Here is a 15,810-nt window from a genome sequence, read left to right as displayed (position 1 = left end):
TTGCCACCATCAATAATATACAAGGTAAGGATCGGTTTTCTCTAGTCTTACAAACACAAGTCACTTTCTTAACTCAAAATGAGGTTCAAATCTCATAAGGATTTTGAGAATGGTGAAATACACACACTTCTACTCATTTTTTTTTTTATGGAAAAAAAGTTTTAGGGTTTTCAAGGAACGCTTGAAGCCGAATGGTGGGGGATGTATACCCTCCATGTTTTCGATCACCACATGTGCATTCATCTTGTTTCAAGTTTTGTTTTACTACACGAGTGAGATGAAGGGGACTTTTGACCTTAAAACCTTAAAGGCCGAATGGTTTAAGATCAAGTGATGCCCAAGAAATCCTCACACACTCAAGAACACGAAATAGGATTTTTCTAAACACTTTCTAATGAAGCACATTTGGATTTATAGATTGCTAGTATTTCCTTGCGTGATTTTTTGTAAGTATGCACTCAACTTACTCTTGGTTAATATTTGTATATATTTGTGTAAATCCTTTCATCAATATGTTTGCTTTGTTTGCTATCTCTTGTTTGTTTGTTTGAATATGCTTATGTGATCTTGAAATATGAATATTACATGAATGAAGATATGAATATTACATGAATGATATATTTTGGTTTAAGAGGAAAATGGCAAGAAATGTTCTTAGCATATTTCGATTTTAAGGAAAACATTGTGATTGATTTGTGATACTTGATGGTTCGGCTATACCATGTCTTAGAAGTTTCGGATCTTGGCCAAGTACCATGATTTTATGTTTCATTTAGTCATGCTTTGAGTTCTAAGCAAATATGTATGAAGAAGAAGCATGTTTAAGTGATGATTTTTCATGTTTTTGCACCTACATGTTTTGGCCAAGGCCCATTTTCATAATTCCATGTATGTGTTTTGATATCTCATATGATTTATGTTATCATGCCATGAATTGAACATGTTACGCTTGGTTATTTCAAGCACAACATTTCATATATCATATGTCAAGTGTAAGTACGCATGTCTTAAGTCTTATGTCACATGCATTTAGAGAAAAATATTTTCAAAGAAAAGGGTGTAAAGGTTTTATCACGACTCTAAGTGCTAGGGCGGGAGAATGTCCTAGTGGAACTCCTCTGTTCACTTTGAAATGCTTACGAATAAAATGGTAACGCCTAGGTCGACAAAGTAAAGTCGACGAGCCTCAAATTGATTATTTTCAAAGAATGTCGGAGCGAGGAAGAGCCTACTGGTAGTGGGTGCATATGGTATGTAACCCGACGAAATAAGGTCGAGTTAATATGAATCTTTGTTTATGACGTGTTCATCATGGTGCACAGACCGTTGATAGTGCGGTAACTAGTAGGAACACGAGGTGCAAAGGGGAACCGTGTTGTGTCCACCCTCTGAACAAGGATAAGAGCTCATATGTTATAGATCACTTGATGAAAATCTCATGATATGATAAGAATCACTCGATACAAATCTTGTAATATGTTCTAATAAGGCAAGTTCTGATTAAGATCACGTGAATAAGAAAGTGAAAAAGTTTTTTTGAAAAGTTAAAATCTATGTTATAAGTCTTTCGAAAATGGTCAAGCCATTTATCAAATACATGTCTATACACGCATTTCATGATATACCTTTTGTATGCTTGTGCTAACTATTGTATGTTGTGTGATTACTTGTAGATATTTCTTGAAATCTCATTGTGGTAATTTTCACTACCATTATCCAACCAAAATGGTAGAAGTTGTTATAGGTACCCCAGACTCCCAAGAGATATGAACCTAGATGGTTCCTTGATAGAGGACGAGTATACTGTTCAGGCTCGTCATGACTATACTACTGACGCATTAAAACACACGGCTAAGCTTCTCAGGGAGATCCTACTAGTATTAGCAAGACCAAGATCGATGTTACGATTTATCAACCATCCAAGAATCTGAAATTTTGGTGGAATATGGACCAACTGTCTACTTATCTAGAGAGAGCCTCGAAGGCCTCTACTGACGCAAAGGCAACGTCAAAGGACTTAGGTTTGACATCGCCCGAGCCTCAGCAATCCCATGGGGTCTTCTAGTTTCTGTCTCTTGGTAGGACAATAGTGATGAAGAAAACGGGATCTTAAGTTATTTTCTGGAAAAAGAAGAAAGAAATAAAAAACCATTGGTTTAGATCTCAAACTTTTAAGGAACAATGTTTGGAGGCGGTCCCGTGTTTTGGGAGATTTAAACTATATTCTATGCTTTTGAGATTTTTATGATACATGTTTATGGTGTTTGTACAATGTTGAGATATTATGTTAGTACAGTGCCATGTGCATTGCAATTGCTTATCGCATTGCTTAGAATATCCGACTTTTACTATTTTTCTACTGCTATGTTATTGCATACTGCTAGTATACTTAGGTGCATAACATATTATCTGTCATGTACGAGAGGTGTGTAGCATTTAGTTACATGTCCCAGCATTTCAATTACCATCCAATCCCAAGCAAGAGCTAGGAGTGCCACATAATCGAAATTCAAAGTTCTTTCAAACAAAAGCCTCTAAAAGGAAAATGAAGAATATGATACAGAAGTTACAAGATGAATCTGGGGAATTGCAAGGAGAGAATAGAGATAAAATTGTCCTGGATTATTTTTAATCTCTCTTCACAGCTTCTAATCAGAGAGGTTCTATGGATTTCTTGGAGGATCTGTCAAGGAAAGTTACTAGTCTCATGAATGAGAAGCTGTCAAAGGCATACATTGAGGAATGGGTGATTGTGGCACTAAAACAAATGAATCCTACAAAAGCTCCTAGACCCGATGGCATGGGCCCAATCTTCTTTTAAAGGTTCTAGCATATTGTTGGCAAACTAGTCACTGCAACAGTCTTGCAAGCCTTGAATATTGGTGAGTTTCCAAATTCTCTGAACCATACTTGCATAACACTGATCCCAAAAAGAAATCCCTTTTGAAAGTGGCAGATTTCTAACCTATTAATCTTTGCAATGTGACCTATAAGCTTATGTCAAAATTGATTCCCAATAGACTGAAACAAGTTCTTTCTTGTATTATTTTGGATTCCTAAAGTGCATTTGTACCTAGGAGACTCATAATTGATAATGTACTTGTTGCTTATGAGCTTATACATTGCTTGAGGCGGAAAAAAGTTAGGAAGAAATGATATATGTATCAGAAATTGGACATGAACAAAGCCTATGATAGGGTAAAATTAGATTTTTTAGAATTTATTATACATAAGATGGGTTTTGAGAATAAATGGACCAATCAGATTATGTAGTGTGTGCAAAATGCCACTTTCTCTATCTTAATTAAAAGGGCCTATAGTAGAGGATTGAGGCAAGGTGATTCTCTATCTCCTTATTTATTCCTATTATGCATTGAGGGGCTTATAAGTTTACTAAAAAAAGGCTAAGGGGTTTATAAGTTTATTAATAGCATGAAAGGTGAACAAAGATTATTGTTAAAATAATAATAAATCACAATGTTCTTTTCTTGTTCATTTTGAGTCGAACCAGCTTCTTAATTTTAATGGGATGGCTTAGGTTTAATTTATTTTGAAATAGACAAGATTGCCACCTTTTTCTCTTGGGGATGACAATCCTTGGGGGCAACGACGGAATAATACTAAGGCCTCGTTTTAATAATGAGATAATATGAGATGAAATAATCTGTAAATAATAGTAAAATGATTTAATAGTAATAAAATTGTTTGAGTTAATATATTTTATGGAGTTTTGGAAAAGGAAAGAGAAAAAGTTGAGTAAAAACATTATTAGAATATAATTTTTATTTTAGAATTTAAAAAAGTTGAGTTATTTTTTATATTTTGTTTGGAAGTTTGAGAAAGTTGTAATAATTAGGTAATAATTAGATGAAAAAGTAAAAAATTTGAAATTGAAAATTGTTTGTATTTGTGGTGGTTGAATATTGAGATGGGATGAGATGATATGAGATGTGTTGGAATGAGATATTTTACCATCCAAACCAGTCCAAGCTTACTTTATGGGCTGATTTTTTCTCATTTGAAATTCTTATCTTCGGACAAGATTTTTTTTTTCCACTAACACTCAAGAAGTTACTGAGCTGATGGGGAAGGGGGGGGGGAGGGGATATATGTAAATGTTTGAGCAAAGTCACCACCATAATCGTGGTGAGTATTTCTTCTATATATATTATCAATTGGAATAATTACAAATCAAGGTATAAAGACGTATTACAATAGAAATGGAAAGAATTGATCTGCACAATTAAATCTCCTAAGATTAAGGACAATAGATCAAGCCGAGGATTACGTTGGTAACGTAGCCTTGACACCCCCTCGCAAGCTGAGCGTCGGATTTGAACGGACATGAAGCTTGGTACGAAAGAATTCGAAGAGAGTGCGAGAAACACTTTTGGTGAAGAGGTCGGCAACCTGTAGATGAGAGGACACATATTGAGTGCGAAATTTGCCAGCAACAATAAGTTCCCGAAGAAAATGATAATCTAATTCAACATGTTTGGCCCGTTTATGGGAAACGGGATTGGAACTTAAGAAGATCGCACTTTTGTTGTCACATAAGAGGATAGGCGTCAGTGAAATAGTAACCTTGAGATCATGAAGTAGATGGGTGAGCCAAAGAAGTTCAGCAGTAGTGGTTGCAAGAGCGCGATACTCAGATTCACAGCTGGAATGGGAAACAGTGGGTTGCTTCTTAGCACTCCAAGAAACCAGATTATCACCAAGATAAATAAAGTAGCCAGAGGTGGAACGGCGAGTGTCGGGACAGCCAGCCCAGTCAGGATCAGAGTAGGCAACGAGGGCACCAGAGGCAGCAGAAGGGCAAAAAGTAAGACCAAAGTGAAGTGTGCCCTTGACATAACGTAAGATGCGCTTGACAGCAAGAAAGTGATCTGTAGTAGGGGCATGCAGAAACTGACTGACAGAGTTAACAGAATGAACAATGTCAGGGCGAGTGATGGTTAAGTACTGAAGGGCACCGACTAGAGATCTGTAGAGAGTAGGGTCTGAGAAAGCAGGACCATCACCAGTTAGATGCTGAGAGACGACCATAGGAGTGGGAACATGCTTGCTGTCAAGTAACTATGCTCGAGTCAGAATATCCCAGGCATATTTCAGCTGACTGATGAAGAGACCATCAGTAGTGTAAGTAGCTTCCAAACCAAGAAAGTAGTTGAGAGACCCCAAATCCTTGGTGGCAAACTCAGAATTAAGCTTGCGAGCGAAGCTGTCAAGAAGAGAAGAGTTGTTGCCAGTAATGATAATATCATCAACATACAGGAGCAGATAGATAGTGTCAGACTGCTGATGAAAAATAAAGAGAGAAGTATCTACACGGTTGCAAGAAGACCCAAGAGTGAGAAGAAAGGAAGTGAAACGCTGAAACCAGGCACGAAGTGCTTGTTTGAGGCCATAGAGAGCTTTCTTCAACTGACAGACATGATTCGGGTACCGAGGATCAATGTACCTAGGGGCTGTTCCATATAGACATGTTCAGTGAGAGTGACATTGAGAAATGCATTTTTCACATCAAGTTGGCAGAGGGGCCACCTGTTGGTGACAGCAAGAGAGAGCACAACACGAATAGTAGTAGCCTTAATAACAGGACTGAAAGTATCAGTGTAATTAAGACCAGGTACCTGAGTTTAGCCTTTGGCCATGAGACAAGCCTTGAGGTGCTCAATGGATCCGTCAGGCAGATATTTGGTCCGAAACACCCATTTGGAACCGACAATATTGGTGTTGGCAGGTCGAGAGACCAGAACCTAGGTGCGATTGTGTTGCAAAGCTTGAACTTCTTCATCCATGGCCACAAGCCATGCAGGATTCTTAGTAGCAGACTTGAATCCTTTAGGCTCAGTAGAGGCAAGAAGAGTAGAGAGAAGTCCAGAGGATCCCAAAACACTGAGGTTCGCCGGATGATGAGTCTTGAAATTGCCAGTTTTAGCTCGTATGACCATAGGATGGGAACCCAACAGAGGAGCTGGAGCAGGAGTAACATCAGAATCAATATGAGATGGGCGAGGCTCCTAAGGCGGTGAAGAGGGGCCTACAAGAGAGTCAATAACCTGCAAGGACTCGTCCACTGGGTCAGCACAAATAACACACGAGTTAGATCTGAATGGAGTAATATGTGGAGAATGGTGCAAAGGAGACAGTGGAGGTGGGTCGGTATTTGGCATGCTTGGTTCAAGGAAATTAGAAAAATGAAGAGAGGAAGGGGGCTGAGCTTGAGAGCTATCTCTGAAGGGAAAATGGTTTTCATCAAATTGGGCATGGCGGTTGATATAAAGCTTAGAGGTAGTGGGATCAAGGCAGCGAAATCCTTTATGGGCAGGGCTATATCCTAGAAAAATGCAAGGGATGCTGCGAGGAGAAAATTTGTGAGACATATAATCACGCAAACAAGGATAAACACGACAACTAAAAGGATGAAAATTCTCATAATTTGGTGAGGAACCATAGAGAAGCTCAAAGGGAGACATACCTCCAAGAAGCGGTGTGGGCAAACGGTTGATGATGTAAGCTGCAGTGCTGAAGGCATCAACCCAAAAACGAGGAGAAAGATGGGAATGGAAAAGGAGTGCCAGTTCTGTTTCGGTCACATGTTGGTGTTTTCGTTCAGCGCGACCATTTTGGGCGGGTGTATATGGGCAAGAGAGTTTATGGTGAATACCCGAGGTGCTAAGGTGTGCTTTGAAGCGATTGCTTGTAAACTCAACACCACCATCACTTTGAAAAATTTTGATGCAGGTGGAATATTGATTTTCCACAAATTGTTGAAAATGAATAAAAACGTCATAAAATTCAGATTTTAATTTCAAAGGATAAAGCCAAGTGAAACGGGAATAATTATCAATGAATAACACATAATAAATAAATCCCAAATTTGACTTAACTGGGGAAGGACCCCAAATATCGCAATGAATAAGATCCAACACATGAGACGAACGACATTCATTACGAGAGTAAGGCAAGCAATGATTTTTTGCAATTTGACATGTGTCATATAATGATGGAGAAGGCAATAATGAGGTAAGATAGAGATGACTATTTTTATTTAAAAAAGAAATAACTGAATGGCTCACATGTCCAAGATGAGCATGCCATAAGTCATATGAGGCATGAAGAGCCTTATTTTTAAGAACAGAAATAAAAGTTGAATTTCCGCGCTCCAGCACATATAAGCCACCATCTCTTTTACCGGTTGCCACCACCCTTCCCGTTTGAAGATTCTGGATAGAGAAAAGGTTATTAGTAAATGTAACAGAGAGAGGAAAATCAGATGTTAATTTACTAATTGACATGAGATTTTTGGTTAGATGAGGAACAACTAGGACATCCAATAAATTACGTGTTGGGGTAGGAGAGAGTGTACCAGTATGGGTAATGGGTAGGGAAGCACCATTCCCAACAATTACACGATCCTTACCCGTATAATTACTTGCGTGATCCAAGTGGGAGAGGTCCGGTGTCATATGGGCCGAAGCTCCTGTGTCCAGGTACCAATCACTGGGCTCCTGCCCATGAAGAGAACAAGAGGCGTTAAAGGCCTCAGCGAGATGGGCTGTGTTGCCAACAACATCTCCTCCCCGTGTATACCTTTGGTTGCACTTGTCGGCATAGTGCCCTTCTTGCCGAAAAATTTGGCAGCGCAGTGGACGACGTCCCGGCCCGTGGTGGGAACGGCCATTGCCACGGTTTGAAGAGGATCCTCGTCCCTGTTGATGGTGAGCAGGATGTCTAGAATTGGAGCGATGGTGACCGCGATTTGTGGCAGTGAAAGCAGCAGGTGAAGAACCAGAAGATTCAAGGGACTTCTGGAAAAGGTTGAAACTTTCAGCCTTGGAGACTAGATCAATGAAGGAAGGCAGGGGAGTTTGAGCCATTTGGGTGGTGGAAAAGCTGAGGATCCCTTGGATGAAATCAATGTTTATTATATTAGAAGTTGACTACATTTCTTTATTGTAGTCAATTATTAATGGAACACGAATGAAGGTTTTGAATGTGACATTCTCACGAAAAAAAAAAAAAAAAAAAAACTATGAAAACTATAGGGTGACGAATTCAACTACAGCATGAACTGCATTTTGAGCAGCCAATGAAGAGAAGATGTCGCCTTCATTTGACAAATCAGACCCGCCACCAGCCAAGTCAGACAGAGCCCTGATTGCAATAAAAGGTGTCTTCTGTTGAATACAGACCAAAGCAATTGCAGCACTCTCCATATCAATTGCAGTTACATTAAATTTGGTATTCAAGAAAGATCTATAGGCACCATTGTCCACAAAAACATTAGCACTAACTCCATTTTTTACCCTCACAACCATTGGTGTTCTTGGCAGACAAGTTGTGTTGACACAACTCCCCAACTTCAAGCCCTGGTTACAGAATATGAATCCAGAATTTATTGTTGTAATCTATCAACTTTTGCATGAAACACTAGTTAGCTATGATACTAGAGTTAGGAATAAGGATCTTCTGAAATTCTTTGCTTGAATTGTAGACAATTCGAGTAAAAATGTGTGTGTGGTGGGGTGGGGTGGGTTGGGCGGGCGGGGGGCCGGGGGATGAGGGTCAGATTGTATATATGCTAATGCTATCTTACCTCGAGTTTCTTTGCAGCTATGAAGTAATCCTTGTCCACGGGAACCCAGAAGGCATGCTGTCTAACTTCTGGAGTTCCATAAATGGGGAAGATCTCTTCCGGTTGATACCAAACATTGTTCAGAAAATTCTCTATAGGTTTCCCATTTTCAGTTGCATTGTTGTAATCAGAAAATTTGAGGTAACCAATATTTCTAGTGTAATCTCCAGTAGGTTCCAAGGCTAACTCATCATTAGGCCCATCTCCATTCCTCTAATTACATTTCAAGAGGAAAAAAAAAGAAAGGATACAGAACAAAAGATGAGTTGCTAATTTAATTTACTCTCAAGGCATAAATTGTAACCATAAAAATTAGAAGCTAGAAAATGTTGCGTTGAGAGAGGTGGAGCGCCCACCCCTTGCATTTAGCATCTTATGCTTTGGATTGAATTTAGATGGAGATTTTGTTCTTTAAAAAAAGAGTAACGCTAAATATAATGATGGAGTGTACAAGCGTCGCACAATCTTTTTGAAAAAGAATAGAATCTATTATTAAAAAATTAATTTTTTTTATATATGCGTCTTGTATTTACTCACTGTTTTTCAAAATGATTGAACGGCATTTGCACACTCCACGACTGTAAATATTATTTTTCAAATAGAGACCCATACCTTATACTCAATCACAATTCAGAATAATAATGTTGTAACAGCCTCAACTTTATACAAATATATGTATATATAATATATATATATATATATAATTGTAGCCTTCACCAAAGAAAATTATTTTTGGCATGTTACATGGACAAACAAGTCGGTAATTAATGCTGGTGTAACTGTTCTCAGCCAACAGTCAGAAGATGGATTGAACTGCCAATCAGTCTTCTTCAACACTTGCATTACAATGCACAGATGGAATAAGTAAATTATGTGTGTTTCTTGCATTTTGCAATTAATATGCAAGGCATGTACTTATTAAGGTCTATTTGAAGTTAAATGCAAATTAAGTGTTAGATAATGGATTTAAATCCTCTAGAATTCATGCCTCAACTTTAGAACCCAAATAAAGTTTCTTGAACCATATTTCAAGTTACTAATTGGTGTTCAATTCAAGATAACACATGAGAGCTACTAATTAGGGAGGAGATAATAGGTATCTAGAACAATATTATGACCCCATATTTTAGAGACTTAAGTAATTATGTGTTTAAACCAAGTGCTTCAACAAGATTTCTTTTGTGTGGCTTAAAAGTAAAAGTATTTGGGATGTAAATAAATTGAAAAATAATTTCTCAAAATTTCCAATTAAATACTTAAGAATAATAATATTAATATAACCACTTTATAACTAATCAACATGACACTGCTACTTTATCAAAGATACTAATTGTTTTAAAAAATATATATATTTGGATTTCAAGTTGTAAGAAATATAGCATTCAGGTAATAGTGGTCATTTGCACGTATAAGTACTTAAGATAAGAAAGCAATAAAAGTACTTTGCAAGTGATTTTCTTTCTAGGTAAAGGTACGTGGCTTGGTTGACATAACTCCAGCCTTTAAAATAGAGGTCTGGAATTCGATACCCCCCTCTCCCAAATAAAAAAAAAAAAGAAAAAGAAAAAGAAAAAAGTGATTTCCTTTCTAGTTCAAATTTTACTCGATGTAAAGTGTATATGCCTTATGATCCTTGCACCATTTAAGCTTGTTGATTCTCCATTACTACTAATACTTTGTTCAAATTGACAAGAAGATGGTGAAATCAATATTGAAAATAATTTTCTTATCCAATTCCTTAATTGCCACAACAGAACAACATGGATAGAAAATCAAACATAAGTACTAATATTATTCAAGTAAGTACCTGCCAATTCCAGAGACCTGTATGAGCCCAATATTGGGGGATAGTCACATCTCCAATCTGGAGATCAGGGTTTGCATTTCCAGCAATTCCATAATGCACAATGCCTTTCACTTTGAATAGACTTAGCAGTAATTGTGTGGTTATTCCTGCATTAAGCTACTCAAAGAAGAAATGCATGTAGGGCCACTTAATTATTCGATAGATGGTTAGTATAAATATTAGAGTAATGTTAAATATAATCTTAGAATGCATAAGTCTCGCATTGTCGATTTGAAAAAAAGTCAGTCCTACTATGAAAAAATAGATTTTTTTTTTTCAGGTGTGTCCTAAGAATGCTGGACTTTTTTTTTTTTTTCAAATGAACTATGCGGATCTTACATACCATAAGACTGTTCAAATTATTTTCCAAAATATTACGACAAAATGAAAAGCTCGAGTACTTCACATATACATACCATGCCCAATCCTGTCATAGCAACTATAACCTTTTGATTTCCCAGCTCTCCAAATCGAAACCTTCTTCCTTTGAGCAAGTCATGCGTATATAAAGAGTCAATCAATTTAAATCCAAATTAAGGGACATATATTTTTTTCTCAATTGTTCTCTTTTTTTTCTCAGTAGGGAAAATGTCAATTCCACTGCATGAGACTTAGGGCTTGTTTGGAAATATAAATTATCTCATCTCATCTCAAAATTCTGCATAATTTCCTTCTCAAATATCACTAAAACACAAACAGTTTTAAATTTTAAATCTTCAACTTTTTCATTTACTCACTACAATTTTCCTAAACTCCCAAACAAAACACAAAAAGCCATATAACTTTTTAATGTTCTAAAACAAAAATAATATTAAAAATTATATTCAAACAATATTTTAACTCTATAATTTTGTATTTAATTTTTTTTCTCTCATTTCCCAAAACTCAATAAAATATCTTAACTCAAACTATTTCACTACTATTCACAAACTATTTCACTATTATTTACAGATTCTTTGACTCATCTCATTAACCAAACACTCCCTTAATTCCTTGTTCATCAGTTTTTATCCATCGATCATCTCTTTAAATAGAATTCTTGTCTTTAGTTCCCTAGGTTTCCTCAACAAAAACACATAAGAGTCAAAAATTACTTTCACAAAAAAATAAATACAACTCACGAAATGTTCTTGCAACATTTTCTCATGAACAGATCCCATCATCTTCACAAAAAAATGATAAAAATTATCTGAAATTTCAAACATATTTTCCATGATTCCCGGCCACCAGTACCCTTGCAAACATCAATTGAACACATATAAAAAAGCTAATTTATCGGTGATTAAAAAGATAACAAGCATATATAGCCCCATTTTATTAGATCCAGACCCCATTGACACCCATATATATAATACATATATACTGACAAATGATCAAGTGCTTTGAAACATGAAATTAATAAGAAACTTCATCAGCAGGTAATAGTTAAGAAGTACGTACGAACACAGAAATGATCCATATTACATATAAATGTTATTAATTTACCTGAAAAATCCAAGAAGGGAAACTCGCCATCGGCCACAAAGCTGGAAGAGTTGAGAAGAGGGTTCATCTCGTAGGAGTTTGGCACCACAATACCCAAGTATGGACCCCTCTTGTTTATTCTTTCAATCTTTTTCCCTATATCATTGCTAATTGCTCCATAGGATTTGCTCATGCTAATCCCCACAACCACAATATTCATTAATATCATTACAAAACTTGGCAACTTCATCCTAAAGGGACTCACCATCTTTCCCACAAACCTCACCAAAGCTGATAGATCTCAACCTTTCAATGCTACACAGAGAGAGAGAGAGATGTGTGAAACATACCCCTTTATAAAGAAGTCATAATTGGGATAATATCATGTATAAAAGTCAAAACCTAAGAAAAGCCACCAAAAGCTGGCATAATATTCTTGACATCGATGGAATTGAAGGAAGAAGATTGAATAGTACACATTCAATTGAATGGGAGATAAGACATGACGCGTATATAAATTATTGGAGCCTGGAATCGTGGAAGATCGGATACACATGCATGCATGCATCCTAGCTAGCTGCATTAATTAATTATTGGAAGCTAATTAACAGGATATATCCTATTCCTTGTTTGATAAACGTTGGCCGGATGAGACGAAAGATCAGTCTTTAATTTTGTCCAAAATTATGGTACTGCGTAAGAAATTTAAACTCTTAAGGACTTGGGCATTTTCTTCCGTTTGGCACTTCTGTTGACTTTTTGCCCAAAAGGTACTCGTTATGGAGTAGACACGTACATATTACATACACACATAAAGTCATGGTTTGGCATTGGAGGACGACGAAAACAATAAGTGGTCCAAACTGATGATGCATTTATTGTGAAATTCACTGACCCAAAGAAAGCAAAACGAGAAAAAAGGTCTATTAGATTCATATATTTTTCATACATCTCAATTCAAGATAACATAATAATTAAGCAACAACTTAATTATTTTTTCTCTTTCTTGAAGGATTAAGGGAATAAATAATGTGGCACACAAGAAGTCAAGTCATATTGTAATATAACTTACTACCTACTATATTTAGTTTATTGTGTAAATCAATTAGTATATATATAGTTGATTTATTATATTTTCATTCTTTTTCTGGCCTTATTTACTTATAAATAGATACATATATTATGAATTGAATAACACTTTATGATAATAATTAAGATGTAGCCTCACTCCCTCCTCCTCTTTCTCCATCTCTTTTTCTATTATATTCTATTTTCTAACATCAATAATTCACGTAAAAATAATAAATAGAAAAAATTTATTTATAAGCACTTTTTTCACACCCAGTGCCTGCATTTGTGAAAACGTTTCACATTAATGGTTTTTAGAAGTTATTGGTTATTTATTTTTTTTTTTAAAGTTGAATGGGTCCCATAACAAGTCACTACAATAGAAATAGTTTTTGGGGACAAAAATTTTTGTTTCAAAAAATTGTGATTTCGTCCCAAAATACTTCTTGGGACATAAAAAAATTGTGCCAAGATCGCTCCAATAACACTGTTTCAAAAGGTATTTTGGGATGAAATTGAGCAAAACCGTTTGATCGTATTCAAACGAAACTTTTTTTTTTGTACGATTGAATTTCGTCCCACAATCACGTTCGAACAGTATAAACATTATGTTCGATCATCAATTATGTTCGAACGCGTCCTTCATGAGTGGTCGATCGATACTAGTTTATTCGACCAAATTGGCATGAGAAAACATTCGAACACAAAATTTGATGGTCGAATAGTAAAATATGTTTGAATGTATTGAGTAAAACGTTCAATCGGACTATGATACGATCGAACGATTTGCTATGAGATGACGTTCGAACGTTGATTTCATGTTTGATGTTATCATTTGAACGGATCTCAATGTTGTTCAAACGTTTAATAACGATTACATTCGAATGTTCTGTATCAATGTTCAAATGGTTTGATTGATTTTGTTCAAACGGTTTTAGGTCGTTCGAATGGTAACTATTTAATTTTACCCAATAATAAAAAACCAAATAGACATACATAATATTTTAAAAAATATATTACAATTTGTTCATTATCCATAAAAGTAATCTCATAAGTGCAAACTAAATAAATAAAACAGTAGTACTGGCATTCTTCGTACAGATATATATCTCAAAATCTGTACATATAATGTAAATCAGTTGCTTGGAGGCCTGAGCTGTTACATAAGTATCTGCATTTGGAGTTGCATCTCTCTTTCCTGAACTCTTCTTGTTGTTATTTTTGTTGTTTCATGCGCATCTTCATGTCTGCTTGTTTCACCAATTGAGCATCTAACTCATGCTATCTTGTATTTAACTCCTCGATCTTAAGATTCGCTTCCTAGTCTAACGCTTAAGATTTGGTGGAGGCATACCTAGATGATGAGGAATAGCTAGAACGTTTTAGCGATCCAAATCTCTCAAATATCTTGAACGTTAACTTAGAATTTGTATAAAAATTGTCAACATCACTTGTTAAAAAATTTTGATCTGACACAGATTCAGCACGTAGGACAACTATTTTTTTTACACATAAGAGAAAGAATTGATATCGTCACAAATATTCAAATATGTTTAATTAAAACACATAATAATACTTAAATATTTTTTACAGGCATCGTGATGAGTCCACTCTCCATTACAAGCAGTATTGGATGCAGCGTATAATTTTATCAGATCATAATTGATATCTAACTCTTGCTACAAGAGATATTTGTTAAGATATAAAGTCATTACAATACGTGCAAATAACAAACTATACACAATAAAAAAATATAAAATAACATTACCAATTTCTTAGAGGGGAGATGAAAAAATCTTGAGCCTGCATGATAATGACTATTCAACTTCGATCTATTTGTTTTGTTTATAGAATTTCACTCATGCATAGAAGTTATAAATATTAAGAAGCAACAATTATAAATAGGACACGTAAATTAATTCATTTAATTTATCTTATATGATGAATTCTGAAACATGTCACAAAATTTTTTTCGATCGTGTAACAACCCAATCCTAAGTTTAGAATATAAAATAAGTTTTATGTAATTTTTTTCATATAGCTATAAATATTATTATTATTTATTGTTATTAGGATAACTCTCATACTTTTGACTTCCACGTTTTCCCTCCTCTCCGCCCCGCACGTCTCCACTCCCATGCTCATGCACGTCTCTTTTCCTCTAGGTTTCCTCTTGATTCATCACCTATATATATATATATTACGCTTATCACTTCGGGATGGAAAGAAAACTCCAAGCCGCAAACCTCAAGCCTTCCCCTCCATGTACGCTCAGCCCCTCTGCTCAGAGCATGCCGACGCCACCGTCGACAACCTCAAGGGACCACAAACCCACTCTTCGGATTCGGACAACACAGTAAGCTTCACCATACACCACAAGGACGAGCCTCTGTTTTCCACTTCCAAAACAAAGCAACCCGAACGTCTCCAACGTGAGCACCTACAGACCACCACCACCACCGAGAGCACCTTCATGTCGAGACCCCACAAAAACTGCCGCCAAGGGCTGTTCAGCACCCCCAGTCCATCGCAAGCCACTCACGGCCTCGCAATGGGTCCACCCTCTCCCTCACGCCGTGTGCTATTTTCCTCTCACCCCTCCGTGCCTCACCGCAGTTGCACTGCCGCATGGTTCACTTCCTTTGGCGTCGCACCACCACAGACGACCCTCCAGCTATGCCGTCGTGACCCTGCCAGCAACCTAGAATCGCCGACTCAGCCCTCTCTCTGTGAGCTCTCCCTGTCGCAGAACCTCTCTCCCTCTCTCCCTCTCTCAAACTCTCTGTCG

General features: G+C 36.6%; 1 protein-coding gene and 1 long non-coding RNA gene across 2 annotated transcripts; one reads left to right on the top strand and one right to left on the bottom strand.

Moving 5' to 3' along the window:
- Positions 1-246: 246 nt before the first annotated feature.
- Positions 247-10,167, top strand: LOC121252013. The gene is made up of 5 exons (XR_005938166.1): positions 247-258; positions 4,205-4,206; positions 5,697-5,703; positions 7,148-7,155; positions 10,009-10,167. It is a non-coding gene; the product is annotated as an uncharacterized LOC121252013 (long non-coding RNA).
- On the bottom strand, positions 7,934-12,308 carry LOC121252011 (bark storage protein A-like). Its single transcript, XM_041151458.1, has 5 exons — positions 11,976-12,308; positions 10,907-10,974; positions 10,452-10,607; positions 8,606-8,857; positions 7,934-8,378 (listed from the first exon to the last, which is right to left on the bottom strand). The coding sequence occupies exons 1-5, from the start codon at positions 12,220-12,222 to the stop codon at positions 8,049-8,051; spliced, it is 1,053 nt and encodes a 350-aa protein (XP_041007392.1). The 5' UTR covers positions 12,223-12,308; the 3' UTR covers positions 7,934-8,048.
- Positions 12,309-15,810: the final 3,502 nt, after the last annotated feature.

This window comes from Juglans microcarpa x Juglans regia, chromosome 2S (assembly GCF_004785595.1).
Source record: "Juglans microcarpa x Juglans regia isolate MS1-56 chromosome 2S, Jm3101_v1.0, whole genome shotgun sequence".
Taxonomy (NCBI): Eukaryota; Viridiplantae; Streptophyta; class Magnoliopsida; order Fagales; family Juglandaceae; genus Juglans; species Juglans microcarpa x Juglans regia.
The sequence above is the reverse complement of the archived record's forward strand: the minus strand, read 5'-3'. Positions and strand labels throughout refer to the sequence as shown.

Coding starts and splice junctions, on each gene's coding strand:
- LOC121252011 (XM_041151458.1), bottom strand. CDS start 12,222: ATGGTGAGTCCCTTTAGGATGAAGTTGCCAAGTTTTGTAATGATATTA. Junction 8,858..10,451: donor CAGGTCTCTGGAATTGGCAG/GTACTTACTTGA, acceptor AAATGTAATTAG/AGGAATGGAGATGGGCCTAA. Junction 8,379..8,605: donor TAGCTGCAAAGAAACTCGAG/GTAAGATAGCAT, acceptor TTCTGTAACCAG/GGCTTGAAGTTGGGGAGTTG.